We start from the raw sequence: 11,141 nt of genomic DNA, 5'->3' as shown, positions 1-11,141 counted from the left end.
ATTGATAAACCATTAGCCAGACTCATCAAGAGAAAAAGGGAGAAGACTCAAATCAATAGAATTAGAAATGAAAAAGGAGAAGTAACAACTGACACTGCAGAAATACAAAAGATCATGAGAGATTACTACAAGCAACTCTATGCCAATAAAATGGACAACCTGGAAGAAATGGACAAATTCTTAGAAATGCACAACCTGCCAAGACTGAATCAGGAAGAAATAGAAAATATGAACAGACCAATCACAAGCACTGAAATTGAAACTGTGATAAAAAATCTTCCAACAAACAAAAGCCCAGGACCAGATGGCTTCACAGGCGAATTCTATCAAGCATTTAGAGAAGAGCTAACACCTATCCTTCTGAAACTCTTCCAAAATATAGCAGAGGGAGGAACACTCCCAAACTCATTCTACGAGGCCACCATCACCTTGATACCAAAACCAGACAAGGATGTCACAAAGAAAGAAAACTACAGGCCAATATCACTGATGAACATAGATGCAAAAATCCTCCACAAAATACTAGCAAACAGAATCCAACAGCACATTAAAAGGATCATACACCATGATCAAGTGGGGTTTATTCCAGGAATGCAAGGATTCTTCAATATATGCAAATCAATCAACGTGATACACCATATTAACAAACTGAAGGAGAAAAACCATATGATCATCTCAATAGATGCAGAGAAAGCTTTCGACAAAATTCAACACCCATTTATGATAAAAACCCTGCAGAAAGTAGGCACAGAGGGAACTTTCCTCAACATAATAAAGGCCATATATGACAAACCCACAGCCAGCATTGTCCTCAATGGTGAAAAACTGAAACCATTTCCACTAAGATCAGGAACAAGACAAGGTTGCCCACTCTCACCACTCTTATTTAACATAGTTTTGGAAGTTTTAGCCACAACAATCAGAGAAGAAAAGGAAATAAAAGGAATCCAAATCGGAAAAGAAGAAGTAAAGCTGTCACTGTTTGCAGATGACATGATACTATACATAGAGAATCCTAAAGATGCTACCAGAAAACTACTAGAGCTAATCAATGAATTTGGTAAAGTTGCAGGATACAAAATTAATGCACAGAAATCTCTGGCATTCCTATATACTAATGATGAAAAATCTGAAAGTGAAATCAAGGAAACACTCCCATTTACCATTGCAACAAAAAGAATAAAATATCTAGGAATAAACCTACCTAAGGAGACAAAAGACCTGTATGCAGAAAATTATAAGACACTGATGAAAGAAATTAAAGATGATACAAATAGATGGAGAGATGTACCATGTTCTTGGACTGGAAGAATCAACATTGTGAAAATGACTCTACTACCCAAAGCAATCTACAGATTCAATGCAATCCCTATCAAACTACCCCTGGCATTTTTCACAGAACTGGAGCAAAAAATTTCGCAATTTGTATGGAAACACAAAAGACCCCGAATAGCCAAAGCAATCTTTTTTTTTTTTTCTTATTTACCATGATTTAATTTTCAAACAGTTTGAATAACCTAAGCAAAGCTAGGTATATATTCTTTAATTTTACAAGCAAAGAGAAAGAGAAGAAGGCAAACTAAGAATTAACCAGCTTTTACTTTTGTATCACCATTTTGAGATCCCAAATATTTTGTGGGATTCTTTCTCATTTCCATGAAAAATCCTATTCCAATGCCATGTTACCTTGTTCTGTAGCAAAAGGAAAATAGTGAAGGCTTTTCAGGGTTTTTTTACAAATAGCAAACTCTTAATCTTAAAACTGAACATCAATAAACGTGACATCCATGACATTAATACACTTTGATTCTGAAGCAAAATAAACCTTCAATGCAGTAATGACATTTGAAAAGATACTAAACATCTCTATCATAAATCTATCTAGCATCTCTCTACCTACTTATCTACCTATCATCTGTCTATCTTTAACTAGGTATTCTTCATATGGAAAGAAGAAAAAAAGATATATATTTTATTAAAACTAACTGCACCTAAACTACCATACTACTTAAAACTGTAAGAACATATTGTTCCCTCAACCAATACTATTCTGCACTATTTAGGAGCTTGACTGCTCTCTTCCAAAACAAAGTGAGCAATCTGCCCGCTGCCTCCCTCCCTACATGTGGGAGGGGCTGCGGGCCTTGGCCCTGGAAGGTGCTCTGCGCTCAGCAACAGCTACAGCCCTGGCCGCGGCTCTCACTCCTGCTCTCTCTACCTCATCTTTCAGAGCCTCCTCATAGAGATCTGCGAAGGCCCTGGGGACGGTATCATTGATCTTGGCCAGAAACTCCAGCACTTTCATCTTGCTGGTTTCAGCGCAGGCTCTCGGGCCCCACAGGAACACATAGCGTGGAGGATCGCTGTTGGGCACCTGGAGGTACGTCAGGTACTTCTGCTGCACGAAATCTTTGATGAGCCCACTGGGCTCCCCAGAGATCGAGTGCCTCCTCCCAGCATACAAACCCAACGCATTGAGGAATTCCCAGAGCTCCTCCTCGGTGGCCCGGTTGCCCTTCGTGAAGATCTTGCTCAGGACAGTTATCAGGAAACAGGCCGTGCGCAGCCCCGACACACCACTCGGATTTCCCTCGCTGGGGAGGCCCAGCTTGCTGAGGGCGTAGGAGTGACTGCTGGGGTCGGCTTCCTTCAGCTCGAGGTCAAAGACCAGCTCCATGTACTCAGAGGCTCTCCTGAGGATCTCAGGGAAGTGCTTCTTGTACTTCCTGTTGACAATCTTCAGCAGTGTAGCCTTCGGGATGGGCTCCTTCGTCTTGTACTTCTCCAGCAGGAACTGCACCAACTCGCAGACATTCCTGGTCAGAGGATCGCTGTAAGTGCTGTGAATGGAAGGTGCTGCCTGGGCGGTACTTGCACTTTTCTCATCTTGGCTCCGGGCACCCTCTTCAGATCCTGGGCATGAAACCCCTGCATCACGAGAGCTAGTGGCTGGGGCTCCCTGAGGCTCCTGGTGAGTGCCAGCAGCAGGGGAGCTCGGGGAAGTACCCCGAGAAACAGAAGCGGGGCAGGAGGGCGACTCTTCTATCTCTGCCACCGCCGCCACCTCAGTGGCCTGGGCACCCTTGAGACTCTGAGTCTCCCCCCGGGCCTGGGGGCGTTTCTCCTGGGCATGGCGCTTCCTCTTCTGGCCCCGAGGCATGATGACAGAGGTCAGGGCCAGCAGGCGGGAGTGTGGGCAGGAAGGCAGGCAACGAGGGCACCCTTGCCGAACAGCAGCTCTCAACAATGGCCGCCACAGCGTGCGTTGGAGGACGTCACATCGCCAAAGCAATCTTGAGAACGAAAAATGGAGCTGGAGGAATCAGGCTCCCTGACTTCAGACTATACTACAAAACTACAGTAATCAAGACAGTATGGTACTGGGACAAAAACAGAAAGATAGATCAATGGAACAGGATAGAAAGCCCAGAGGTAACCCCACACACATATGGTCACCTTATCTTTGATAAAGGAGGCAGGAGTGTACAGTGGAGAAAGGACAGTCTCTTCAATAAGTGGTGCTGGGAAAACTGGATAGGGACATGTAAAAGTATGAGATTAGATCACTCCCTAACACCATACACAAAAATAAGCTCAAAATGGATTAAAGACCTAAATGTAAGGCCAGACACTATCAAACTCTTAGAGGAAAACATAGGCAGAACACTCTATGACATAAATCACAGCAAGATCCTTTTTGACCCACCTCCTAGAGAAATGGAAATAAAGACAAAAATAAACACATGGGACCTAATGAAACTTCAAAGCTTTGGCACAGCAAAGGAAACCATAAACAAGACCAAAAGACAACCCTCAGAATGGGAGAAAATGTTTGTAAATGAAGCAACTGACAAAGGATTAATCTCCAAAATTTATAAGCAGCTCATGCAGCTCAGTAACAAAAAAACAAACAACCCAATCCAAAAATGGGCAGAAGACCTAAATAGACATTTCTCCACAGAAGATATACAGACTGCCAACAAACACATGAAAGGATGCTCAACATCTTTACTCATTAGAGAAATGCAAATCAAAACTACAATGAGATATCATCTCACACCAGTCAGAATGGCCATCATCAAAAAAATCTAGAAACAATAAATGCTGGAGAGGGTGTGGAAAAAAAGGAACACTCTTGCACTGCTGGTGGGAATGTGAATTGGTATAGCCACTATGGAGAATGGTATGGAGGTTCCTTAAAAAACTACAAATAGAACTACCATATGACCCAGCAATCCCACTACTGGGCATATACCCTGAGAAAACCATAATTCAAAAAGAGACATGTACCAAAATGTTCATAGCAGCCCTATTTACAATAGCCTGGAGATGTAAACAACCTAAGTGTCCATCATTGGATGAATGGGTAAAGAAGATGTGGCACATATATACAATGGAATATTACTCAGCCATAAAAAGAAATGAAATTGAGCTATTTGTAATGAGGTGGATGGACCTAGAGTCTGTCATACAGAGTGAAGTAAGTCAGAAAGAGAAAGACAAATACTGTATGCTGACACATATATATGGAATTTAAGAAAAAAAAATGTCATGAAGAACATAGGGGTAAGACAGGAATACAGACACAGACCTACTAGAGAATGGACTTGAGGATATGGGGAGGGGTAAGGGTAAGCTGTGACAAAGTGAAAGAGCAGCATGGACATATATACACTACCAAACGTAAGGTAGATAGCTAGTGGGAAGCAGCCGCATAGCACAGGGAGATCAGCTTGGTGCTTTGTGACCGCCTGGAGGGGTGGGATAGGGAGGGTGGGAGGGAGACGCAAAAGGGAGGGGATATGGGAACATATGTATATGTATAACTGATTAAATTTGTTATAAAGCAAAAGAAAAAAAAAAGACAATATGGTACTGGCACAAAAACAGAAATATAGATCAATGGAACAGTACAGAAAGCCCATATATAAGCCCACATATCTATGGTCAGCTAATCTATGACAAAGGAGGCAAGGATATGCAGTGCAGTAAAGACAGTCTCTTCAATAAGTGGTGCTGGGAAAACTGGACAGCTACATGTAAAAGAATGAAATTAGAACACTCCCTAACACCATATACAAAAATAAACTCAAAATGGATTAGAGACCTAAATGTAAGACTGGGCACTATAAAACTCTTAGAGGAAAACATAGGAAGAACATTCTTTGACATAAATCACAGCAAGATCTTTTTTTGATCCACCTCCTAGAGTAATGGAAATAAAAACAAAAATAAACAAATGGGACCTAATGAAACTTAAAAGCTCTTGCTGGGCTTCCCTGCTGGCGCAGTGGTTGGGAGTCCGCCTGCCGATGCAGGGGATGTTGGTTCGTGCCCCGGTCCGGGAAGATCCCACATGCCGCGGAGCCGCTGGGCCCGTGAGCCATAGACGCTGAGCCTGTGCGTCCGGAGCCTGTGCTCCGCAACGGGAGAGGCCACAACAGTGAGAGGCCCGTATACTGCAAAAAAAAAAAAAAAAAAACCTAAAAATACAGAGTAAGACGCGGAGATCACCTTCCTCCCCACAGATACACCAGAAATACAGCTACACGTGGAACAACTCCTACAGAACACCTAATGAACACTGGCAGAAGACCCCAGACCTCCCAAAAGGCAAGAAACTCCCCACATACCTGGGTAGGGCAAAGCGGAGAGATTCCCGCACAGAGGATCGGTGCTGAGCGGCACTCACCAGCCCGAGAGGCTTGTCTGCTCCCCCGCCGGGGCGGGCGGCGCTGGAGCTGAGGCTCGGGCTTCGGTCAGAGCGCAGCGAGAGGACTGGGGCTGGCGGCGAGAACTCAGCCTGAAGGGGGCTAATGTGCCACAGCTAGCCGGGAGGGAGTCCGGGAAAACTCTGGAGCTGCCGAAGAGGCAGGAGACTTTTCCTTCCCTCTTGGTTTCCTGGTGCGCGAGGAGAGGGGATTAAGAGCGCCGCGTAAAGGAGCTCCAGAGACGGGCGCGAGTCGCGGCTGAAAGCGCGGAGCCCAGAGACGGGCGTGGGACGCTGGGGCTGCTGCTGCCGCCGCCAAGAAGCCTGTGTGCGAGCGCAGGTCACTGTCCACACCGCCCTTCCGGGAGCCTGTGCAGCCTGCCACTGCCGGGGTCCCGGGATCCAGGGGCGGCTTCCCTGAGAGAACGCACGGCGCGCCTCGGGCTGGTGCAACGTCACGCCGACCTCTGCCGCTGCAGGCTCGCCCCGCACTCCGTGCCCCTCCCTCCCGCCGGGCCTGAGTGAGCCAGAGCCCCCGAAGAGGCTGCTCCTTTAACCCTGTCCTGTCTGAGCGAAGAACAGACGCCCTCCGGCGACCTACACGCAGAGGCGGGGCCAAATCCAAAGCTGAGACCCAGGAGCTGTGAGAACAAAGAAGAGAAAGGGAAACCTCTCCCAGCAGCCTCAGAAGCAGCGGATTAAAGCTCCACAATCAACTTGATGTACCCTGCATCTGTGGAATACATGAATAGACAACAAATCATCCCAAATTGAGGAGCCAGGAGTCAGTGCTGTGCCTCTGAGGTGGGAGAGCCAACTTCAGGACACTGGTCCACAAGAGACCTCCCAGCTCCACATAATATCAAACGGCGAAAATCTTCCAGAGATCTCCATCTCAACACCAGCACCCAGCTTCACTCAACGACCAGCAAGCTACAGTGCTGGACACCCTATGCCAAACAACTAGCAAGACAGGAACACAACGCCACCCATTAGCAGAGAGGTGGCCTAAAATCATAAAAAGTCCGCAGACACCCCAAAACACACCACCAGACGTGGACCTGCCCACCAGAAAGACAAGATCCAGCCTCATCCACCAGAACACAGGCACTAGTCCCCTCCACCAGGAAGCCTACACAACCCACTAAACCAACCTTAGCCACTGGGGACAGACACCAAAAACAACGGGAACTACGAACCAGCAGCCTGCAAAAAGGAGACCCCAAACACAGTAACATAAGCAAAATGAGAAGACAGAAAAACACACAGCAGGAGAAGGAGCAAGATAAAAACCCACCAGACCTAACAAATGAAGAGGTAATAGGCAGTCTACCTGAAAAAGAATTCAGAATAATGATGGTAAAGATGATCCAAAATCTTGGAAATAGAATAGACAAAATGCAAGAAACAGTTAACAAGGACCTAGAAGAACTAAAGATGAATCAAGCATCGATTAAAAACACAATACATGAAATAAAAAATACTCTAGATGGGATCAAGAGCAGAATAACTGAGGCAGAAGAACGGATAAGTGAGGTGGAAGATAAAATAGTGGAAATAACTGCTGCAGAGCAAAATAAAGAAAAAAGAATGAAAAGAACAGAGGACAGTCTCAGAGACCTCTGGGACAACATTAAACGCACCAACATTCGAATTATAGGGGTTCCAGAAGAAGAAGAGAAAAACAAAGGGACTGAGAAAATATTTGAAGGATTATAGTTGAAAACTTCCCTAATATAGGAAAGGAAATAGTTAATCAAGTCCAGGAGGCACAGAGAGTCCCATACAGAATAAATCCAAGGAGAAATATGCCAAGACACATATTAATCAAACTGTCAAAAATTAAACACAAAGAAATCATATTAAAAGCAGCAAGGCAAAAACAACAAATAACACACAAGGGAATCCCCATCAGGATAACAGCTGATCTCTCAGCAGAAACTCTACAAGCCAGAAGGGAGTGGCAGGACATAATTAAAGTGATGAAGGAGATAAACCTCCAACCAAGACTACTCTACCCAGCAAGGATCTCATTCAGATTTGATGGAGAAATTAAAACCTTTACAGACAAGCAAAAGCTGAGAGAGTTCAGCACCACCAAACCAGCTTTACAACAAATGCTAAAGGAACTTCTCTAGGCAAGAAACACAACAGAAGGAAAAGACCTACAATAACGAACCCAAAACAATTAAGGAAATGGGAATAGGAACATACATATCAATAATTACCTTAAATGTAAATGGACTAAATGCTCCCACCAAAAGACACAGATTGGCTGAATGGATACAAAAACAAGACCCATATATATGCTGTCTACAAGAGACCCACTTCAGACCTAGAGACACATACAGACTGAAAGTAAGGGGATGGAAAAAGATATTCCATGCAAATGGAAATCAAAAGAAAGCTGGAGTAGCAATTCTTATATCAGACAAAATAGACTTTAAAATAAAGACTATTAGAAGAGACAAAGAAGGACACTACGTAATGATAAAGGGATCGATCCAAGAAGAAGATATAACAATTGTAAATATTTATGCACCCAACATAGGAGCACCTCAATACATAAGGCAAATACTAACAGCCATAAAAGGGGAAATCGACAGTAACATATTCATAGTAGGGGACTTTTAACATCCCACTTTCGCCAACGGACAGATCATCCAAAATGAAAATAAATAAGGAAACACAAGCTTTAAGTGATACATTAAACAAGATGGACTTAATTGATATTTATAGGACATTCCATCCAAAAACAACAGAATACACATTTTTCTCAAGTGCTCATGGAACATTCTCCAGGATAGATCATATCTTGGGTCACAAATCAAGCCTTGGTAAATTTAAGAAAGTTGAAATTGTATCAAGTATCTTTTCCGACCACAATGCTATGAGACTAGATATCAATTACAGGAAAAGAGCTGTAAAAAATACAAGCACATGGAGGCTAAACAATACACTACTTAATAACGAAGTGATCACCGAAGAAATCAAAGGGGAAATTTAAAAATACCTAGAAACAAATGACAATGGAGACACGACGACCCAAAACCTATGGGATGCAGCAAAAGCAGTTCTAAGAGGGAAGTTTATAGCAATACAATCCCACCTTAAGAAACAGGAAACATCTCGAGCAAACAACCTAACCTTGCACCTAAAGCAATTAGAGAAAGAAGAACAAAAACATCCCAAAGTTAGCAGAAGGAAAGAAATCATAAAAATCAGATCAGAAATAAATGAAAAAGAAATGAAGGAAACGATAGCAAAGATCAATAAAACTAAAAGGTGGTTCTTTGAGAAGATAAACAAAATTGATAAACCATTAGCCAGACTCATCAAGAGAAAAAGGGAGAAGACTCAAATCAATAGAATTAGAAATGAAAAAGGAGAAGTAACAACTGACACTGCAGAAATACAAAAGATCATGAGAGATTACTACAAGCAACTCTATGCCAATAAAATGGACAACCTGGAAGAAATGGACAAATTCTTAGAAATGCACAACCTGCCAAGACTGAATCAGGAAGAAATAGAAAATATGAACAGACCAATCACAAGCACTGAAATTGAAACTGTGATAAAAAATCTTCCAACAAACAAAAGCCCAGGACCAGATGGCTTCACAGGCGAATTCTATCAAGCATTTAGAGAAGAGCTAACACCTATCCTTCTGAAACTCTTCCAAAATATAGCAGAGGGAGGAACACTCCCAAACTCATTCTACGAGGCCACCATCACCTTGATACCAAAACCAGACAAGGATGTCACAAAGAAAGAAAACTACAGGCCAATATCACTGATGAACATAGATGCAAAAATCCTCCACAAAATACTAGCAAACAGAATCCAACAGCACATTAAAAGGATCATACACCATGATCAAGTGGGGTTTATTCCAGGAATGCAAGGATTCTTCAATATATGCAAATCAATCAACGTGATACACCATATTAACAAACTGAAGGAGAAAAACCATATGATCATCTCAATAGATGCAGAGAAAGCTTTCGACAAAATTCAACACCCATTTATGATAAAAACCCTGCAGAAAGTAGGCACAGAGGGAACTTTCCTCAACATAATAAAGGCCATATATGACAAACCCACAGCCAGCATTGTCCTCAATGGTGAAAAACTGAAACCATTTCCACTAAGATCAGGAACAAGACAAGGTTGCCCACTCTCACCACTCTTATTTAACATAGTTTTGGAAGTTTTAGCCACAACAATCAGAGAAGAAAAGGAAATAAAAGGAATCCAAATCGGAAAAGAAGAAGTAAAGCTGTCACTGTTTGCAGATGACATGATACTATACATAGAGAATCCTAAAGATGCTACCAGAAAACTACTAGAGCTAATCAATGAATTTGGTAAAGTTGCAGGATACAAAATTAATGCACAGAAATCTCTGGCATTCCTATATACTAATGATGAAAAATCTGAAAGTGAAATCAAGGAAACACTCCCATTTACCATTGCAACAAAAAGAATAAAATATCTAGGAATAAACCTACCTAAGGAGACAAAAGACCTGTATGCAGAAAATTATAAGACACTGATGAAAGAAATTAAAGATGATACAAATAGATGGAGAGATGTACCATGTTCTTGGACTGGAAGGATCAACATTGTGAAAATGACTCTACTACCCAAAGCAATCTACAGATTCAATGCAATCCCTATCAAACTACCCCTGGCATTTTTCACAGAACTGGAGCAAAAAATTTCGCAATTTGTATGGAAACACAAAAGACCCCGAATAGCCAAAGCAATCTTTTTTTTTTTTTTTCTTATTTACCATGATTTAATTTTCAAACAGTTTGAATAACCTAAGCAAAGCTAGGTATATATTCTTTAATTTTACAAGCAAAGAGAAAGAGAAGAAGGCAAACTAAGAATTAACCAGCTTTTACTTTTGTATCACCATTTTGAGATCCCAAATATTTTGTGGGATTCTTTCTCATTTCCATGAAAAATCCTATTCCAATGCCATGTTACCTTGTTCTGTAGCAAAAGGAAAATAGTGAAGGCTTTTCAGGGTTTTTTTACAAATAGCAAACTCTTAATCTTAAAACTGAACATCAATAAACGTGACATCCATGACATTAATACACTTTGATTCTGAAGCAAAATAAACCTTCAATGCAGTAATGACATTTGAAAAGATACTAAACATCTCTATCATAAATCTATCTAGCATCTCTCTACCTACTTATCTACCTATCATCTGTCTATCTTTAACTAGGTATTCTTCATATGGAAAGAAGAAAAAAAGATATATATTTTATTAAAACTAACTGCACCTAAACTACCATACTACTTAAAACTGTAAGAACATATTGTTCCCTCAACCAATACTATTCTGCACTATTTAGGAGCTTGACTGCTCTCTTCCAAAACAAAGTGAGCAATCTGCCCGCTGCCTCCCTCC

At 42.1% G+C, this 11,141-nt stretch overlaps 1 protein-coding gene across 1 annotated transcript; it reads right to left on the bottom strand.

Annotated features, from left to right (window-relative positions):
• Positions 1-2,119: 2,119 nt before the first annotated feature.
• Positions 2,120-3,160, bottom strand: LOC132489225 (melanoma-associated antigen B4-like). The gene has a single exon (XM_060098142.1). It carries the CDS (start codon positions 3,158-3,160, stop codon positions 2,120-2,122), a length of 1,041 nt encoding a protein of 346 aa, XP_059954125.1.
• Positions 3,161-11,141: the final 7,981 nt, after the last annotated feature.

This window comes from Mesoplodon densirostris, chromosome 4, assembly GCF_025265405.1.
Source record: "Mesoplodon densirostris isolate mMesDen1 chromosome 4, mMesDen1 primary haplotype, whole genome shotgun sequence".
Lineage (NCBI taxonomy): Eukaryota > Metazoa > Chordata > Mammalia > Artiodactyla > Ziphiidae > Mesoplodon > Mesoplodon densirostris.
The sequence above is the reverse complement of the archived record's forward strand: the minus strand, read 5'-3'. Positions and strand labels throughout refer to the sequence as shown.